Source organism: Bos grunniens, chromosome 8, assembly GCF_055505025.1.
Source record: "Bos grunniens cultivar Pamir isolate PY7600 chromosome 8, Bosgru_T2T1.0, whole genome shotgun sequence".
Lineage (NCBI taxonomy): Eukaryota > Metazoa > Chordata > Mammalia > Artiodactyla > Bovidae > Bos > Bos grunniens.
The window spans coordinates 23708938-23729283 of NC_141172.1; the positions used below are offsets into that span (position 1 = coordinate 23708938).

The following is a 20346-nucleotide window of genomic DNA, read 5'->3' on the forward strand; positions in this document are numbered from 1 at the left end:
AGACTTGATTTTTGGGGGCTCCAAAATCACTGCAGATGGTGATTGCAGCCAAGAAATTGAAAGACGCTTGCTCCTTGGAAGAAAAGTTATGACCAACCTAGACAGCATATTAAAAAGCAGAGACATTACTTTGCCAACAAAGGCCTGTCAAGTCAAGGCTATGGTTTTTCCAGTAGTCATGTATGGATGTGAGAGTTGGACTATAAAGAAAGTAGAGCACCAAAGAATTGTTGCTGTGGTGTTGGAGAAGACTCTTGAGAGTCCCTTGGACTGCCAGGAGATCCAACCAGTCCATCCTAAAGAAAATCAGTCCTGAATATTCATTGGAAGGACTGATGCTAAAGCTGAAACTCCAATCCTTTGGCTACCTGATTCGAAGAACTGACTCACTGGAAAAGACTCTGAGGCTGGGAAAGATTGAAGGCAGGAGGAGAAGGGGACCACAGAGGATGAGATGGTTGGATGGCATCACCAACTCAATGGACATGAGATTAAGTAAACTCCAGGAGTTGGTGATGGACAGGGAGGCCTGGTGTGCTGCAGTCCATGGGGTCGCAAAGAGTCGGCAAGACTGAGTGACTGAACTGAACTGAACTGACTGAAGCATTGAAAATGTCAATGGAGGGAGGTGGGGAGGATCAGATCAGTCGCTCAGTTGTGTCCGACTCTTTGCGACCCCATGAATCGCAGCACACCAGGCCTCCCTGTCCATCACCAACTCCCAGAGTTCACTCAGACTCACGTCCATCGAGTCAGTGATGCCATCCAACCATCTCATCCTTTGTCGTCCCCTTCTCCTCTTGCCCCCAATCCCTCCCAGCATCAGAGTCTTTTCCAATGAGTCAACTCTTCACATGAGGTGGCCAAAGTACTGGAGTTTCAGCTTTAGCATCATTCCTTTCAGAGAAATCCCAGGGCTGATCTCCTTCAGAAGATCTCCTTCTGGACTGGTTGGATCTCCTTGCAGTCCAAGGGACTCTCAAGAGTCTTCTCCAACACCACAGTTCAAAAGCACCAATTCTTTGGCGCTCAGCCTTCTTCACAGTCCAACTCTCACATCCATACATGACCACAGGAAAAACCAGAGCCTTGACTAGACAAACCTTTGTTGGCAAAGTAATGGCTCTGCTTTTCAATATGCTATCTAGGTTGGTCATAACTTTTCTTCCAAGGAGTAAGCGTCTTTTAATTTCATGGCTGCAGTCACCATCTGCAGTGATTTTGGAGCCCAGAAAAATGAAGTCTGACACTGTTTCCACTATTTCCCATGAAGTGATGGGACCGGATGCCATGATCTTTGTTTTCTGAATGTTGAGTTTTAAGCCAACTTTTTCACTCTCCACTTTCACTTTCATCAAGAGGCTTTTGAGTTCCTCTTCACTTTCTGCCATAAGGGTGGTATCATCTGCATATCTGAGGTTATTGATATTTCTCCCGGCAATCTTGATTCCAGCTTGTGTTTCTTCCAGTCCAGTGTTTCTCATGATGTACTCTGCATATAAGTTAAATAAACAGGGTGACAATATACAGCCTTGACGTCCTCCTTTTCCTATTTGGAACCAGTCTGTTGTTCCTTGTCCAGTTCTAACTGTTGCTTCCTGACCTGCATACAAATTTCTCAAGAGGCAGGTCAGGTGGCCTGGTATTCCCATCTCTTTCAGAATTTTCCACAGTTTATTGTGATCCACACAGTCCAAGGCTTTGGCATAGTCAATAAAGCAGAAATAGATGTTTTTCTGGAACTCTTGCTTTTTCCATGATCCAGCGGATGTTGGCAATTTGATCTCTGGTTCCTCTGCCTTTTCTAAAACCAGCTTGAACATCAGGAAGTTCATGGTTCACATACTGCTGAAGCCAGCAATATGTGAACCGTGAACTTCCCGGGAGGAGGGGGACATAAAAATTTTGGACTTCCTAACAGTTATTTTATGGTAGTACTATATTTTGTTTTGAATGACCTAGTGTGTGTAGGAGGGGAAAGAAGACACAATATTTAATTTTTCTAGCTGGGGGCCTCTAGATGTCTTCAGTCCTGTACGAGGGATACATTTTTTCCACGGGTTGGTTTGGAACTTTAAATATGCACAGTATCTCTGTACCTGCAACCTCAGTTAAGTAATAAAGGTAAATGCCTTTGAGTGTTTCCCACAGTTGAAACTCTGGAGCTTGACAAACACAGCCTGCCTCCAGGCTCCTGTGTACTCACCAGCTGCCTCCTCTTGCTCTAGATTCCAGAAGCCGAGGCGGAGGACCTGGCCCCAGCCCTCCCTCGAACCTCCCACCTCTTCTTTCTCCTTTATCTTCCTTGGGAAACAGCTGGGAGGCTGAAGCCTCCGGCGATGTCAGATAACCAGCCCACTCACTCCGGGAAAGGTCCAGAGGACCCCCTACCGGGCTTGGGGCAGTTGCGCACTCACATCATGATTCAAGTCCTTCCCTTTTACATAAGAAAGCACCAGGACTCAGACGCTGAAGATTTGTTTCTTTAAAAAAAAAAAAAAAGGCAAAGTACTCCCCCAAACAAAAAACAACAACAAAAACAAAAAAGAGCCCTTATCTCTCAACTTTAAAAAAAAAGCCATTTCGGGGAGTGAGGTTCAAGAGGGAGGGGGCTTGTGTGTACCTATGGCTGATTCTGTGAGAGTTGGACTGTGAAGAAGGCTGAGCGCCGAAGAATTGATGCTTTTGAACTGTGGTGTTGGAGAAGACTCTTGAGAGTCCCTTGGACTGCAAGGAGATCCAAGCAGTCCATTCTAAATTTTAGGAGATCACTCCTGGGTGTTCTTTGGAAGGAATGATGCTAAAGCTGAAACTCCAGTACTTTGGCCACCTCATGTGAAGAGTTGACTCATTGGAAAAGACTCTGATGCTGGAAGGGTTTGGGGGCAGGAGGAGAAGGGGACGACAGAGGGTGAGATGGCTGGATAGCCTCACCGACTTGATGGACATGAGTTTGAATAAACTCCAAGAGTTGGTGATGGACAGGGAGGCCTGGTGTGCTGCGATTCATGGGGTCGCAAGGAGTCGGACAGGACTGGGACAGGACTGAGCGACTGAACTGAACTGCTGGCCGATTCATGTTGATGTAGGGCAGAAACCAGCCCAATATTGTAAAGCAATTATCCTTTAGTTAAAAACAAACAAAAAGCTATTTTGCACAGTAAACTTAGGCAGCTATCAGACCACAGTGATTTGGGTTTTAGTCTTGCTGGAAGAGTATATTCTCAAGGCCTTTTTGGAAATTCCAATTCAACTTTAAATTAGACAGATGTTGAAGAAACTGACTTTAAAGTAAAAAGAGCAACACAATAGCCCTTCAAACTGGTCCTTTATCCTTCAGAATTTCACAAAACTTTGGAAGTTGTTTGCTATAAATAGCAGTCCAAACGCCATTGTTTCCATTTTTAAAGACAATTCTATTCCCAGAACTGGTGGAAATTAACAGGTTAGTTACGGTGAGTCCCTCGCGGCAACTCCTCCGCTGCCTTTTGGTGGCTGAGTCGTTCAGTTGTGTCTCTTTGTGACTCTTTGTGACACCATAGTCTGTAGCCCGCCAGGCTCCTCTGTCCATGGGATTCTCCAGGCAAGAATTCTGGAGTGGGTTGCCATTTCCTTCTCCAGGGCATCTTCCCGACCCAGGGATTGAACCCTCATCTTCTGAATTACACGCAGATTCTTTAATGCTGAGCCACCGGGGCCCCACTTCCTTTTGCGAAACTACAAAGCCAGCGTGGGCACCCGCCACATATTTGCACCGGGATCCCCAGCACTCTTGATCCAGGCAGGGCCGCCCCCTACGCCCGGGCAGAAGGCCGGGGGTCACGTGGCACGGGGGCGGCCAGGGGCGGGGCGGGTATATATTCCGGCGCGCCGGTCGGTGAGCTGTGAACGCCTCACAGACTCACCGGATCTTCGCGCTTGGGCGTCTGCTGGCTGGTGGGTGCGCGCCCCTCTGCGGTCCCTGTGGCTCGGCCAACGCGGGCTTCGGGCCGGACGCTCGCGGCCTCGCGGCGGTTTCGGGGCCCCGGCTGCTGGGAAGGGGCGGTGTCTGGGGCCTGCGTTTCCACCCTCGCTTTTGTTCTTGATCGAGGCTTGCTTTTCTGCTCGCTGCCTTGGTGCGTTTGTAGCTCCTTGGTTGGGTTGGGGCTAGCAGTTTCCAATCGACCCCAGAGGACATTAGTTAAAAGGAAACGCGTGAGAAAATCGTCTTAAAGCTGAATTTTGTGGGGTACGCGGACGGGCTATTGATAACTGTTCCGCCTTCGGCGTGGTTCTCATTTCTTGTAAAATTGGGACCCTCGGCCGCAGAGTGGCTCCGAAGGGGTTGGTTCTTGCCTTCCCAGCCCTGCTGCTTACCAGTGAGGCTGTTCTGTGTAGGTGTGGGCCGTTGGGGACACTAAAGTGACATTTTAAAACTCCCTGAAAAGTTTCTCGATCCTCGGAGCACCTCCTTACCCTCTGTGCTTAATGTCCCTTGAACTAGTTTCGGTTCTTTGACAAGAAAAGTTTGACTTCCCCCACCCCCATCCCAAAGTGCTCCATCTTGATCGGCCTGACTGCCCAAGATATCTTCTTCTTGAAATATCTCTCTAGTTTTTACATGGATGTTACCTGGTTAGCATTTTTGTGGATAGATCTTTTTCTTCAAAAGGTGTCTCTAATGTCCCGGTGGGGAAAGCATTGAATTGAACACTTCAAGTTGGTATATTGTACCCATGAGCTCTGAAGCCTTCTTTTAGGACTTGTCTGCCCAGGGGAGACCTCTGAGAGTCAGAGGGTGGGAGCAGTGCAGACTCCACTGACTGTATCTTGAATTTTGCTCACTTGAAACCTGGGGTTGGAGAATTAATCTGGGAATCTTGTCACAGTGTTCTGAAATAAGCTTCTCTTCTGCAGATTTCTTCTTTCTCCAGCAAGAAAGATGGCATCTGTTGCAGTTGAACCACAACTGGTATGATTTATAAATAGACGGATGATTCTTGATTCCTTTCCCCACCAGCCCTGTTTTGTAGACATTAACTCCTCCCTCCCTCTTGGTTGCAGAGTGTGGTGACCAGGGTGGCCAACCTCCCCTTGGTGAGCTCCACGTATGATCTGGTCTCCTCGGCTTACATCAGTACAAAGGATCAGTATCCTTACTTGAAGTCTCTATGTGAGATGGCAGAGAAGGGCATGAAGACCATCACTTCTGTGGCTGTGACCAGCGCGCTGCCAATCATCCAAAAGTTAGAGCCACAAAGTGAGTTTTCATTTTGGCCTCAAAATTTAGTCCCATATAGTCATTGAGAGTGAGCGCAAAGCTGGTTTGAATAATGAAGGCTAGCCTTACGGCCTGAGCTTTCATCAGTCAGGGAATCCTCAGCCTTTCCTGAGACACATAACTGCCTTTTCTGAGAACTGCCAGGTGATGCTCATTGTTATAGAAGGCCTGCTTCAGAGCAATGGCAAATATGATATTAAAAGAAATTCCCCAGAGATGTTTCTCTGTTGGCAAGTGAGATCAAACAGGGAATCAGTGAGTAAACTGAAATAACTGACTTCCTTGGGACTACACAGTATACATGAACTGCTTTAAAAAGAAATCACTATACAAATTGCCCACTTAAAGTGTACCATTCAGTGGCTTTTAGTATATTCACCGTGTTGTTCAGGCATCACCGTGATCAATCTTAGAACACTGTCATCTCTCCAGAAAGAAACTTCATACCACTTTCTGTTTGGGATGAGGAAGAAGTCCTGGAAATGAGAGCGGTAATGGTTGCACAATATTATGAATGAACAATATTGTGAGTCCCAGTGAATTGTACACCTAAAAATAGTTAAAATGGTGAAGTTTGTTTTGTATATTTTACCATATTTTTTAAAAAAAGAAACCTTATACTCATTCTCAATCACTCCACCACCCCCGCCCCCTTCCCCAACCTTAGGCAACTACTAATCTATTTTCTCTATAGATTTGCATATCCTGGACATGTAATATAAATGGAATCATAAAACACGTGGTCTTTTGTGACTGGCTAGTTTTCACTTAGCATAATGTTTCCAAATTTCATTCAAATTGTAGCATCATCTCAGTATTTCATTTCTTTTTAATATGGAATAATTTAATATTCTGTTGTGTGGATATATCATTTTCATGTATCAGTTGATGTTCGGGTTGCTTCTAACTTTTGCCTATCATGAGCAATGAATGCTAATGCGAACACTTGTACACAGGTTTTTGTGTGGACATATGTTCTTTCATATATATACTTAGGAGTGGAATTTTCAGTTTCTCAACATTTATTATCTGCTTTGGAATAAGGGATTAAATCATTCTGTCAAATTTTTACATCATGGACTTTTAGGATCATGGGGAGCCTTTTAGTAGCTTTCCAACTCTGCTACTCCCCAAATGTTGGGAGTTGGTGGGGGAGCTTGGACTAAAATCTGGGTCTTGTTAGGGAGATCCAGGGTGCTGTTAGCACAGTTTCCTGGTGATAACCCCAAATATACTGCCACTTACTGAATTAAGTGTAGGTAGAGATTAGACTAGCATGGAAATGCTAATTCTGAGGGTTTTTAGATACCTCATTCCCTGAATGAGGATTCGGGCGAAGCCTGGCTTCTCTTAACCTTAGGGGACAACTGATGAGGAAGAGGCTTCCTGGCCACCTACCTTCTTGGCTTGTCACTGCCTCAGCTTGCTGCTCCCCCACCCCCACCACACACACACATCCTTATTTCCCTGTCAGTAGAAGGAAGCTGCTGGAAACCTGGCAAGGATCTCTTTTCTGAACTTGAGAAACCAGACAAAGCATTGTGTGGTAAACTAAAATAAATATTTTTTGCTGTTTTTCCACAGTAAGAATAAAGGTTCAAGTTATGTGTTCACTCTTACCAGACTGTTAACATTTTCACCACTTGTGATTCTTCTAGTTGCTGTTGCCAATACCTATGCCTGTAAGGGGCTAGACAGGATTGAGGAGAAGCTGCCTATTCTGAATCAGCCAACAAACCAGGTGAGCTTGGGACAAGAGTGCTGAGGCTTGCCACCTCACATTTTTTAAGTTTTATCTGTTTAATACAGATTGTTGCAGGCCACAAACAGGCAGTACTTATTTGTTCCAACCTTGAGTAATGACCACTCTCGTACTTCCTGAACTGTTGTTAGGTTGTCTTAAGAAGCAGAGATGAGCTATCCACCTTTGGGCCAGACTTTAGTCTAATCTCTGTTAAATTTGTGGCTTCATCTCTGCAGGTGAAATTGCTTCCTTAAATCACTGAGTCCTGTGTGGTATTGGATAAATGCAGAGGTGGTGAATAGAAGCTTTTCTTACTTGGTATCTGAGAGCACAGCCAGTAGAATGGAGAACTGGTACTTCTGTGTGTCGGCCTGGGGTAGTGTGCCTGGTACCTCTGTCTCTGCTTACAGGCATGTATGAGGGGCTCAGTAGAAGCATCTCAGTGGAAAATGCCATTTTTCTCTAGAGTTCCACTTGTGCCTCACTACAGGTTCATCTAGTTTAAAACAAAGAAAAAACCTCGACAAGTTTTTTATCCAGTTCCCGCTTTTGGTCTCCCGACAACCTTTGAGTGGTGGCAGGTAGGGCATTTATACCTGTTAAGGGAATTGAGGCTCATCCACTCTCAGTTACTTGTCCAAGACCCACAACTAGAAAGTAAAAGGGCCAGATTCATCCTTTAACTCTTCAGCTGTGCTGCCTTAGTGAAGACCTTTCTATAGGTATCTGTGCCCATGTTTCTCACCAGCCAGATGGCCTGCTTTTTTTCCCCATAGGTTGTGGCCAATGCCAAAGGGGCTATGACTGGGGCAAAAGATGCTGTGACGACTACTGTGACCGGGGCCAAGGATTCTGTGGCCAGCACAATCACGGGGGTGGTGGACAGGACCAAGGGAGCTGTGACTGGTAGTGTGGAGAAGACCAAGTCCGTGGTCAGTGGCAGCATTAACACAGTCCTACGAAGTCGGGTGATGCAGCTGATGAGCAGTGGAGTAGAAAATGCACTCACCAAATCAGAGCTGCTGGTAGACCAGTACCTCCCTCTTACCAAGGATGAACTAGGTAACTGGATTTTTGCCTTGAAATAATGTGTTGTTTCTTTCCTTTTTTGCCACGCCATGCTGCTTATGGGATTTCAGTTCCCTGACCAAGAATTGAACCCGGGCCATGGCAGTGTAAGTCCAGAACCCTGACTACTAGGCCACCAAGGAGCTTCTTCCAGTTTTTATATCTTAAAGCAATTTTTCTAAATAGCTTCATTGAGATATACTTTATATACCAAAAAAATTCAACCTGTTTTCCTCCTACATGTTTGGTTGCATGAGCCTCACCACAATCCAGTTGTAGAATATTTTTATCACCCCCAAAGGTAAAAGTTCTGTCACCCCCAAAGAGTAAAGCTCATGATCTTTCATGCCTGTTGACAGTCAGTCTCCATTCCCCCATCCCACACCCGCTGTCCGCATGTGTGGGTTCTCAGTTACTCAGTTGTGTCCAATGCTTTGTGACCCCATGGGCTGTAGCCCATTAGGCTCCTTTGTCGATGGGATTCTCCAGGCAAGAATACTGGAGTGGGTTGCCCTTCCCTTCTCCAGGGGATCTTCCCAACCCAGGGATCAAACCCGGGTCTCTTGCATTGCAGGCGGATTCTTTTGTACATAGTAATTTTTGAAACTTCCAGAGAAATTAACCTAAGGAAATACTTTCTACAAATGAATTGCCCTTTGTGGGCTACTATATGGGATTATTAAATATTCAGTGCTTACTGTGTGCCAGGGAAGACACTCTGGTGGGAAGAGACCTGTGTCAATGACGTGTCACAGTGATGTGTTCTGGGTTGCTAAGCCCAATAGCAGATAGGAGCCATCTTGGGCAAAGGGGTGCATAATTACCAGATGGGTGGGTGGAATCAACAAAGACAAGATCCAAGTTAAGAGTTTAAGCCTTGTTACTTAGAGCACTTAGAGCTGTGATCCCTAAGGCTTCCTTTTTCCCCCCCCTTTTTTATAACTTCAGAAAAAGAAGCCAAAAAAGTGGAAGGATTCGATATGGTTCAGAAGCCGAGTTACTATGTTAGACTGGGATCTCTGTCCACCAAGCTGCGCTCACGGGCCTACCAGCAGGCCCTTTGTAGGGTTGAAGAAGCTAAGCGAAAAGGCCAGGAGACCATTTCTCAGCTCCATTCCGCCTTCAACCTGGTGAGTACAACTTCATTCAAAGGTAGCGGAAGTGAGTTCATTTATCTCCAGGGTTAGGATAAACGTAATCATAAAATCCAAGAATTTTAATCTTACATTATGAACAATCCAGTAGAAAAATGGGCCAAGAGCACATAGAAAACTCACAGAAAAGGAAGTATATAATTAGCTGAATACATGAAGCGGTGTTAATCTTACGCTGAGTGGTCAGATTACTGATTTCCTTTCCTGTCTGGTGGCGTTTGCAAAGCTAGATTCTGTGGGTGATGGTGTAGAGGAGAGGTATACTTGTGTTTTTTTACTTCTGGAGGATTTAAGGGAAAGAGGAAAGTTAGAGACACACCTGTGCCTGGAGCAGCTTTTCTCCTAGAAATGTATATTCATTCAGAGTTGCAAAAGAGTATAAATAATGCACATTAACTAATAGACTGATTACATTGACACATCACAAAAGACTACTGAGTAGCCTTGAAGGATTGCCAAGTTACAGAACAGTATGCATTGTTCAGCCATTAGAAACCAGTTTACTCTTGGAAGGGGAAGTAGGTGGCTGGCAACAGGGAAGAGGAAGTTTAAGTTCCTTTCTCTTTCATAATTGTATATTACACACATGTTAAATTTCAGTTGCCGTACCTGTGTTAAACCGGAGGGAAATTGGAGATTGTGGTTTAATAAATAAGAGGCAGTTAAGTCCTATGGCTGCTTGGCTGACTTATACATATTGATAACAAGTAACAATGCTCTTGGGCTTCTCTGGTGGCTCAGATGGAAAAAAATCTGTTTGTAATGCAGGAGACCCAGGTTCAATCCCTGGTTTGGGAGTATCCCCCAGAGTAGGGAATGGCAACCCACTCTAGTATTCTTGCCTGAAGAATCCCATGGACAGAGGAACCTAGCAGGCTACAGTCCACCGGGTCCAAATAATCCGACATGATTGAGCAACTTACACAGGGCAGAACAGAACAGTGCTATCTCTGATACGCTATCAGAGATAGCCACAATGCTATCAGAGATATCTCCTTAAATACCAAGAACTTCTGTAAGTATTGATGATGGCTGGTTTACATCATAGACCTGAGAACAGGCTAATATGAATATCTATTAATAGTTGGTTCTTTGTCTTCTTCCAACATGTTCTAGATTGAACTTGCCAGGAAGAATGTGCATAATGCCAACCAGAAAATTCAGGATGCTCAGGATAAGCTCTATCTGTCCTGGCTGGAGTGGAAGAGAAGCATCGGCTACGATGATACAGATGAATCCCACTGTGCTGAGGTGAGACATGTGGGACAGGGTCATCCACTACAGAGTGTGTCGAAATTCTTACCAGGCACCTCAGCGTTCTTATTATTCTTCTTAGAATATTCTTCTCTAGCAAAAGTTGAACAATACAGGATACACACGTTGCTTGTTATGTGATAGAAGCAAAACTGTGCAGTAACTTTAACAACTTACAGATAGGTATATTGCCCCAATCAGGACACAACTACCTGAGAAACAGGCATTTCCCTCATAAAAGGTACAAGCTAAGTGAATACAGGTATCTTTACTGCATAGTGGGTTTTTTGATAGTATAAATAGAGTTGCTATGAGAATGCTTTGTAGGAAGGGTACTGACTCAACCTTGGAGTGAGGATGGGTGAATCAGATGGTTTGCTGGAAGAGATGAGTGGTCAGTTGAGACCTAAGGGGTGAATAAACTAGGTGAAAGGGCATTAAAGGGGTGAATGTTCCAGACAGAAGAAATACCATATTGTAGTCCTAGAAAGTGGTTCTTTATCTTCCAAAAGCTAATACACACTTGCCCTTGAAAGTAACATTAATCATTTGTTTACATCATATCTCACTTGAAGAAAGAACATTCCAGTTGTCCTACTAATGTGGAGGGTATTTTCCTTCTGTCTGGTCTCCCCTGTTACGTTTCTTCTGCTTAAGACCATGAACTTCGAAGCCTCAGGCAGTAGTTCAAATCCCAACTCAGCCATTTTCCAGCTGTTATCTGGGGCATAGCTTATGTTCTACCTGTGGTGTACCTAGTCACTCAGTCGTGTCCAACTCTGCGACCCCATGGACTGTAGCCCACCAGGCTCCTCTGTCCATGGGCATTCTCCAGGCAAGAATACTGGAGTTGCCATGCCCTCCTCCAGAGGATCTTTCCAACCCAGGGATTGAACCCAGGTCTCCTGCATTGCTGGCGGATTCTTTACCGTCTGAACCACAAGGGAAGCCCAAGAATACTAGAGTGGGTAGCCTATCCCTTCTCCAGGGGATCTTCCCCACCCAGGAACTGAACCAGAGTCTCCTGCATTGCAGGCAGATTCTTTACCAGAGCTACCTGGGAAGCTCTATGTTCTGCCTATGAAATGTGAAAGAATACTGCCACGCTCAGGGATGTTGTGAGAATTTTAAAAAGCTAAAGAATCCACATGTGTGGTGGACATATCCCAGCTGAATGTATGTGAACTAAGTCACACATACCACTGTTGAATCCACTGCTCATTCTTAAACTTGTCTTACTTTCAGCACATTGAGTCACGTACTCTTGCTATTGCCCGGAACCTGACTCAGCAGCTCCAGACCACGTGCCACACCCTCCTGTCCAACATCCAGGGGTTACCACAGAACATTCAAGATCGGGCCAACCACTTGGGGGTGATGGCTGGTGACATCTACTCTGTGTTTCGCAATGCTGCCTCCTTTAAAGAACTGTCTGATGGCCTCCTCGCTTCCAGCAAGGGGCAGCTGCAGAAAATGAAGGAGTCTTTAGATGATGTGATGGATTATCTTGTTAACAACACACCCCTCAACTGGCTGGTAGGTCCCTTTTATCCCCAGGTGACCGAGTCTGAGAGTGCTCAGGCCCCAGGTACAACCAGGAGGCCTGGCAGGTGGAGTAGAAAACACCCTAAACCCGTCCCTGTCAGCAATGCAGAGGGCAGCCAGCCAGATGACAGCTCCTCTTGAGCTGACACCTGCTAGACAGGTCTGAAGTAGGCAGGCAGCTAATGAGGCAAAAAAGTCTCCACTTCAGTCATTTCCAACTGGCATAAGAGCTATAAAGTTTCTGCATTAGTGCATAAGTTCTGTTACTTACCTGGCTGGAAAAAAAAGAATAATAGAGTGGTCAGAGCCTGTCCAGAACTCGCACATGTTTCAGGGTGTTTATGGCCTCATGCTTTTGCTACTTACTGTTGCTGTCTGTCTGTACTGAATAAAAACACCTTCATGTAGGCTGTTGTATGAATTGGGGTCTGCTCTGAGCAGGCCTCAACTCTGGTTTGTCTCACAATGCATGCTTGTGTACCCTGTGTTTTTTATCTTTTCATAAAGAAGTGCCTCCTTTGAATTCAATAAAATTCACTGCAGAATAGATCGGTTTTATGCTGTGTGTTACATGTGCTTTTTGTGTGGCTTTCTTGGAACTGCTTCGCCTCCTTGACAGGGTTTTTAATACATATGAATTCAAATGGCCTGGGGGCAGGGGCCAGTTGGTATAAACATTGGAAAACTGATGTTAAAAATGGAATGTTTGATAACAAAAGCTAATGTTCCTTTAAGAATGGTATTAGGGGGTGGTGGTGGTTCCTTTCATTTAATGACTGTTTACTGGACCCCTGAAAGCATGTTTTTAAACCAGTAGAAGGAGGTACATAAGTACATAAGTACTTGACTGCTTTGCTGAAAAGAAATCAGCCGAGAGGAAGCACATGAGTGACTGTTTGCATCAGTCTCATGTAAAAGTAGCGTCATTTCTTGCTAAGGGGCCATCTCACATGTATGGAATGAGATTGTTCAGTGTCCAGTCCTAGCTGGACTTAATGTACCATGTTGTCACTTTGGTAGAAAGGCACTAACCTTGGTGGGTGAGGTACCTTTAGAAGACCACATGAAGATAATTAGAAAAAGGAAGACTTTGAACCCCCTGTAGAAAGGAGTTCCTATTACCTCCTGCCTAGGGTGTTCAGGCTTCTAATCCCCTTAGTGTGGGTTGATTATGTAGGAAATATAGACCTCCTCATAACAAAGCTGCAGTATGCCAAACCTTTTCAAAAAAAGCCAATCTTAGAACTTGTGAAATAGAGCTAAATACTGAAGGCCTGCCCTGCCCTTCAGTAGAACTGAAGTCTAAGTCAAAATTTGTCTCCTTTTTTTACCCTGCTTCACCCTTGTCTCCCCATGAAGACAAGGAAGCAGCATACAGCTTTACATGCACTTACGTGAATGAGCTATCAAATCTTACTAAGTTAGAGAACTAATTTTTTTCCCCTGAGGTAACTCCAGGAGTCAGTAAACGTGAGCTCAGTTGGAAGGACTCCCTGAGATACTTGAAGTGAAGGAGCTTCTGGTTTCTGGAAAAGTGGACTGTCATGATTGATGGGCTTCCAGGGTGGAGCCTATCCATGCTCTCACCTTCCTGTCCCTAGTGAGTGGCTTTTCTAGAGACTCTTCCTCTTAAAATTTTTTTTTCTTTTTTAGTCCAAATTGTACAGGACCCTGCTATCATTTGCCTGGGAACTTCAAGGGTGGTATTTTATGGCTCATTGTGATTGGTCGGAAAGTTCATATATTGGAAAGTTCATATACTACAGCTGTACACAGGCTTCCTTATACTGAACTATACTTTCTGGTTCCCCTTTGTAAGAGTAATAGCACCTACTGAATTGCCTATGAAAAGGAGACAGATCTCAAAGCTGTTCTAAGTGAGCAAGACAGAATATAAAGCAGACTTCTCTTAGCTCCTGGAAGAACACCACTGACTTTGCTTTTACCACGAGCACACTGTCATGGTTTTGTCTGTCTGACTTTGTGTCTCAAGTTTGTGCCTACATGCGTGTCATTTTGTTGTCTACATGTCTCAAAATGCATGGTGTCCTTGCTTTATTGTTAGATAAACTAGCAGTTTTAGTTTAACAGACTTTCCCCCAAGGAGGACAATTATTTTGAGGGGAAAAAAACTGTCTAAGCCTAGATGGTAAAGAAAAACCCGAATGAACGTTTTGGCCAACCCAGTATCTTCTCCCATTCAACAGGTTGCTTTTTAATTTTGTTGAAAGTTTCCTTCACTATGCAAAAGCTTTTTAGTTTGATTTGGTCCCATTTGTTTACTTTTGCTTTTGTTGTCATTGCCTAAGGAGACAGATCAAAGAAAGTAATACTAAGACTGATGTCAAGGAAACACAGGCGTGTGTGTTAGTCACGCAGTCATGTCTGACTCCTTGTGACCCACGGAGGCTCCTCCATCCATGGAATTCTCCAGACAAGAATACTGGAGTGGGTTGCCATTTCCTTCTTCAGGGGACCTTCCCTACCCAGGGGTCAAACCTGGGTCTCCTGCATTGCAGGCAGACTCTTTACATCTGAGCCACAATTATTTTCTATTTTAAAATCAGTCTGTTTTCCTGACTCTGTGTCATGTTTATGAGCACTGCATGTACATACACGTTTACCAGCAAGTAAAACTCCTCCAGATGCTGTTTTTATTTCTGTAGTAGCCCCACCTACAGTGCCACCTTCTGGAAAATTATCTTAGTAAATATAGAAATCAAGGAGGTTTATAAGTGAGTGGTGCCCTCTTATGGTTGTATGGTGAACAACCTGCAAAAATGATGTAACTCCCTGGAACCCTGGCACAGACAGGCACTTGGTTTTCTTGAATGTCTTTGCAGGGAGGGACTGTTATTATCTCATTTGTTTTATAGTAAGCATATTATTCTGAGTTTGGCCTCTGAATGCCAGATGGGCAAGAGTCTCCTCATACTCCTTCCAAACTATAGTTTTTTATGTCTGTGAAAAGAAATTTATTTTTTAAGTCTGCAAAGTGATTTCTCTTGTGCCACATTTCTGAAAACCCTATGAAGGTGGTCAAGCACAATCACTACATTCTTTTTTTTTAATTAAAAAAAAAATGGGGGGCGCTCCATGTGTCATGTGGGATCTTAGTTCCCTGACCAGGAATCAAACCTGAGCCCCCTGCATTGGAAGCACAGTGTCTTGGCCACTGGACCACCAGGGCAGTCCCAACCACCACATTTTCAATTAAACTCACCAAATAAACTTGATAGATTATGGCTACCTCTTTACTGCCCCACCCTTTTCTTTCCCAAGCCCACCAAATAGGTTTTGGTGATGGTCAAAAATAATGAAAATTAGATACTCTGACTCATTCTAGATATATGGACGGTGAATTATTCATATGGTTCTCCCAAAACATCTCATGGACTAGAGCCCCTGTTCTTGGTGGTGGTGGAGGCTTTTTTCCTAACCCACAAGTGTGAAATCTCCAATCTTCTGCAAAGAACTCTACCTTAGGCCAGTAGTTCCTGATCTGTAGGTGACTTTGGAGGTTTATGTGTGTGACAGGGTGGTATTTAAGAAACTAAAGAGAATTAAAGCTATTCTTTATTGAGTACCTTTTACAAGCTAGGCCCATACAATCTTTACTTACTCCTCACTTGGCAACACAATCAATTAGGAATTTTCCTCACTTGACTGGTGAGAAAACTGAGGTTGAAAAGAGACAAGTGGCAGAGTAGGGATTTAGTCCAATGTGTTACTGATGTCAAAGTGCTTGTTTTTTCTATTCTAGCAATCTAGCCTCTGATAGGAGAAAACTGCTTGCTTAGGACTCAAAAAATCCCTCTCTATTTTCTTGTGTTGTAGCTTCCTGTTCTATTCTACATTTATTAAAACTACTGATAGTGGAAATTAAAATATACATTTAATAGGAATAGATTGGAAGAGAGAGGTGAGCAAGGTACATCTTTTAACCTAAAAAGAATAAAATTGCAATTGTTGACTTGCCTGGCTGCTGCCCTGCATCAATTTATCAGTGTTGTCATCGGTGTATCAGTGTTGTTGGCTTTTGTGGGTGTCAGGTTGGGTATAATCTTTGCGAAGTGAAAATTCATGAAGATCTGGAGTGTAGTTTGATCTCCCCAGACAGCCTCAGGAATAAATAGTGGAAGTCTTTATACCTCAGTCTGGACTGTCCTCTGAGCACCTGGGTTTTTAGGGAAAAGTGCAGTAGGGGCCACAGTCAGGCAGGTAAGAGACCCAATAAAAAAAAAGATTCTCTCTTCATGTATTTTTAAAAACTATTTTAAAAAATATTGTGGCAAAATATACATAACATAGGCCTTCCCAGGTGGTGCTAGTGGTAAAGAACCTGCCCGCCAATACACAAGACATAAGAGACTTGAGTTCAATTGCTGGGTCCGGAAGATCCCCTGGAAGAGGGCACAACAACCCACTCTAGTATTCTTGCCTGCAGAATTCCATGGACAGAGGACCCTGGTGGGCTAAAGGGTCTATTGGGTTGCACAGAGTCAGACACAACCGAAGTGACTTAGCACACATGCATACGTACCATCAAGTTAGATGGTCATCTTAGTTATTCTAAAGTATACAGTTCATTGGTATTGAGTACATTTGCAGTGTTCTGCAGCCATCACCACTACCCATTTCTAGAGCTATATCATTATCCCAAGCATAAAGGTTGTACCTATTAGGTGCTAACTCCTCATTCTCCCTTCCATCTGTTTTTTGGTGGTTGTTGTTGTTAGTTATTTTGTCTCCATTAGGTAATCAGCTAGTTTTTTTTCTTCTGCTATCAAGATTTAGCCTTTAGTAACTTATTATACACCCACTCCAGTGTTCTTGCCTGGAGAATCCCAGGGACAGGGGAGCCTGGTGGGCTGCCGTCTATGGGGTCGGACACGACTGAAGTGACTTAGCAGCAGCAGCAGCAACTTATTATACCTTTTCTGCTTCTAGTCATCTGTTAGTTAAGAAATACTACTTTGCTTATCATAATTGTATGTAAAGTAAGAGTTAATCAAACTTCTTATCCCTAAAAGGCTTCTCTAGACAAGAGCTAGGGCTTTGTGATGGCTGTTTCAACTATTCAAAACCTTTTGCTTCTTCAGTTCCTAGACATTTTCCAAACTGTTTATAGTATTGGAAATCAGAACATGGAAAAGTGGAGTATTATTGTTCTTAAGAGAATAATAGATGAATAAACAGAAATGCTTCATAGCTTGTAATTTCAAAAGCTTTCATTTCATATGTTCTACCACTAGTTGGTTGCCTCTTAAAGAGACGTTTCTTAGTTATAATATGAATGAATTGTGGGGATAAGACTATAAACATCTTCAAGAAAGCATAGCCACCGAGAAAGTAAAGTTCATGTATTAATTTGTGTTTCTAAGAGCTCAGCTGGAATTGACCGCTCATTTCTTTAGTGTTTGGTTTAATATCCAAGATTTTTTTTTTTTACAGGCACTTGATTTCAGTATCACAGACTTCACATCTGAGACTGATGAAATTCCAGATATTATAGCTTTGGAAGAGGAGGATGGACCAAATCATTCTCATGCTAATGGCCCTGAGCCTTCTCAGGGCAAAATGTTGAATAACTAACAAGAAAAATCTCCATTTGCTGAATACGCAGTTTGTGTCACATTAAACTTCATGTTTGCTTGTGTTCATTCCTGTGGCTTTAGGGATTAATTGTTAGGGGTTAATCTCTTTTTTTGACTACTTGGTCTTAATTGTAATGAAACCCTGATTGACCCAATCTTTTGTAACAGATTCTAGTTCTGCATTATATATTATTTTATATAATTCTTCAAAGTTTAATCATAAAAATGCCTATAATAAAAAATGGGCTCTTGAATCAGTGTTGTTTTTTTTTTTCCAAACTGATATATTGAGCTGTTTTCTTTTCCTTCTCGGATTCATTCCTGTTGCATCTGGTAACAGCATCTTTATGTCTTTTGGTAGGGGGAGAAGGGGTTGTCTCAGTGTGTCTGTTAGTCAAGGATTTTTTTGTTTCCCCCTGGCCTGGGGGTAGGCATATGACTAAAAACAGGTCAAATGAGAGGAAGCATATCATGATGGGTAAAGGCTCAGACTCTGGGTTCTAATCTTGGCCCTGTCACTTATTAGCTATATGACCTTAAACTTAGTTTTTCTGTACCTCAAGTTCCTCATCTATAAGGATAATAGTAAGGATAATTGTAGGTTTATTATGAAGCATAAACATTTGGAAAATCTTAGAGCAATGCCTGGCACAGAACAGCATTACATAAGTATTAGTTAAGAAAATTGTACAAACAATGGTTAGCCCATTGAGGAACATCCCTACTGTCTAGATTGTAATTCTGAAATACCTTTTCCCATTAAGAGAAAGCAGTGTGTCTTGGAGAAATGGCTGATTCCAGGTCTGGGGCAGGAAATGCACAAAATGAGCCTTGAACTTCTTGCTATTTCAGGTAGAAAAGAAGCTGATTTGAAGAAGTTCCCATTGACTAAAGATGGAACAATCTGAACTTCAATAAGAATAATTGCAGTAGATTAAATATTTGATGGTGTTCACATTTGATGGGATTCAAAGATATCATTATATACACACACACACAAAACCTAATAACCTAATTGGTCACTTTTGGGGGATGATAGCAAACCAACTCATTATCTTGGAAACTGGTAAATAAAATGAAAGAATCAAGAATTTATCCTTCTTTATGTCTTCGCTCCTAGGTAAACAAATAGTAAATGAGGGGAAAAGTCTCTCATAAAAGTATTCCTATTCCCAGCAACCAAAGATGGAGAAGCTCTATACAGTCAGCAAAAACAAGACCAGGAGCTGACTGTGGCTCAGACCATGAACTCCTTATTGCCAAATTCAGACTTAAATTGAAGAAAGTAGGGAAAACCACTAGACCAGTCAGGTATGACCTAAATCAAATCCTTTATGATTATACAGTGGAAGTGAGAAATAGATTTAAGGGACTAGATCTGATAGATAGAGTGCCTGATGAACTATGGAATGAGGTTCGTGACATTGTACAGGAGACAGGGATCAAGACCATCCCCATGGAAAAGAAATGCAAAAAAGCAAAATGGCTGTCTGGGGAGGCCTTACAAATAGCTGTGAAAAGAAGAGAAGCGAAAAGCAAAGGAGAAAAGGAAAGATAAGCATCTGAATGCAGAGTTTCAAAGAATAGCAAGGAGAGATAAGAAAGCCTTTCTCAGTGATCAGTGCAAAGAAATAGAGGAAAACAACAGAATGGGAAAGACTAGGGATCTCTTCAAGAAAATCAGAGATACCAAGGGAACATTTCATGCAAAGATGGGCTCGATAAAGGACAGAAACGGTATGGACCTAACAGAAGCAGAAGATATTAAGAAGAGATGGCAAGAATACATAGAAGAACTGTACAAAAAAGATCTTCAATACCCAGATAATCACGATGGTGTGATCACTCACCTAGAGCCAGACATCCTGAAATGTGAAGTCAAGTGGGCCTTAGAAAGCATCACTACGAACAAAGCTAGTGGAGGTGATGGAATTCCAGTTGAGCTATTTCAAATCCTGAAAGATGATGCTGTGAAAGTGCTGCACTCAATATGCCAGCAAATTTGGAAAACTCAGCAGTGGCCACAGGACTGGAAAAGGTCAGTTTTCATTCCAATCTCAAAGAAAGGCAATGCCAAAGAATGCTCAAACTACCGCACAATTGCACTCATCTCACACGCTAGTAAAGTAATGCTCAAAATTCTCCAAGCCAGGCCTCAGCAATATGTGAACTGTGAACTTGCAGATGTTCAAGCTGGTTTTAGAAAAGGCAGAGGAACCAGAGATCAAATTGCCAACATCCCCTGGATCATCGAAAAAGCAAGAGAGTTCCAGAAAAGCATCTATTTCTGCTTTATTGACTATGCCAAAGCCTTTGACTGTGTGGATCACAATAAACTGTGGAAAATTCTGAAAGAGATGGGAATACCAGACCACCTGACCTGCCTCTTGAGAAATTTGTATGCAGGTCAGGAAGCAACAGTTAGAACTGGACATGGAACAACAGACTGGTTCCAAATAGGAAAAGGAGTACGTCAAGGCTGTATATTGTCACCCTGTTTATTTAACTTATATGCAGAGTACATCATGAGAAACACTGGACTGGAAGAAACACAAGCTGGAATCAAGATTGCCGGGAGAAATATCAATAACCTCAGATATGCAGATGACACCACCCTTATGGCAGAAAGTGAAGAGGAACTCAAAAGCCTCTTGATGAAAGTGAAAGTGGAGAGTGAAAAAGTTGGCTTAAAGCTCAACATTCAGAAAACTAAGATCATGGCAT

General features: G+C 43.1%; 1 protein-coding gene across 4 annotated transcripts; it reads left to right on the top strand.

The window, feature by feature from the left end:
- Nucleotides 1-3884: 3884 nt before the first annotated feature.
- Nucleotides 3885-17876, top strand: PLIN2 (perilipin 2). Of its 4 annotated transcripts, none has more exons than XM_086414956.1 (9): nt 3885-3936; nt 4897-4951; nt 5044-5239; nt 6919-7001; nt 7781-8179; nt 9021-9202; nt 10343-10477; nt 11726-12016; nt 17480-17876. In XM_086414956.1, the coding sequence occupies exons 6-9, from the start codon at nt 9053-9055 to the stop codon at nt 17618-17620; spliced, it is 717 nt and encodes a 238-aa protein (XP_086271082.1). In that variant the 5' UTR covers nt 3885-3936; nt 4897-4951; nt 5044-5239; nt 6919-7001; nt 7781-8179; nt 9021-9052; the 3' UTR covers nt 17621-17876. The 4 variants fall into 4 exon arrangements, with proteins under 4 accessions (XP_086271082.1, XP_086271080.1, XP_086271079.1 ...); XM_086414954.1 differs by having other exon boundaries at nt 7781-8066; XM_086414953.1 differs by lacking the exon at nt 17480-17876 and having other exon boundaries at nt 7781-8066; nt 11726-12572.
- Nucleotides 17877-20346: the final 2470 nt, after the last annotated feature.

Excerpts from the sequence above, each read along its gene's own strand:
- PLIN2 (XM_086414953.1), top strand. The coding sequence starts at position 4,922 with ATGGCATCTGTTGCAGTTGAACCACAACTG. Across the intron at positions 5,240-6,918 it reads CCAAAAGTTAGAGCCACAAA|TTGCTGTTGCCAATACCTAT; the intron begins GTGAGTTTTCAT and ends TGATTCTTCTAG. Across the intron at positions 9,203-10,342 it reads TCCATTCCGCCTTCAACCTG|ATTGAACTTGCCAGGAAGAA; the intron begins GTGAGTACAACT and ends AACATGTTCTAG.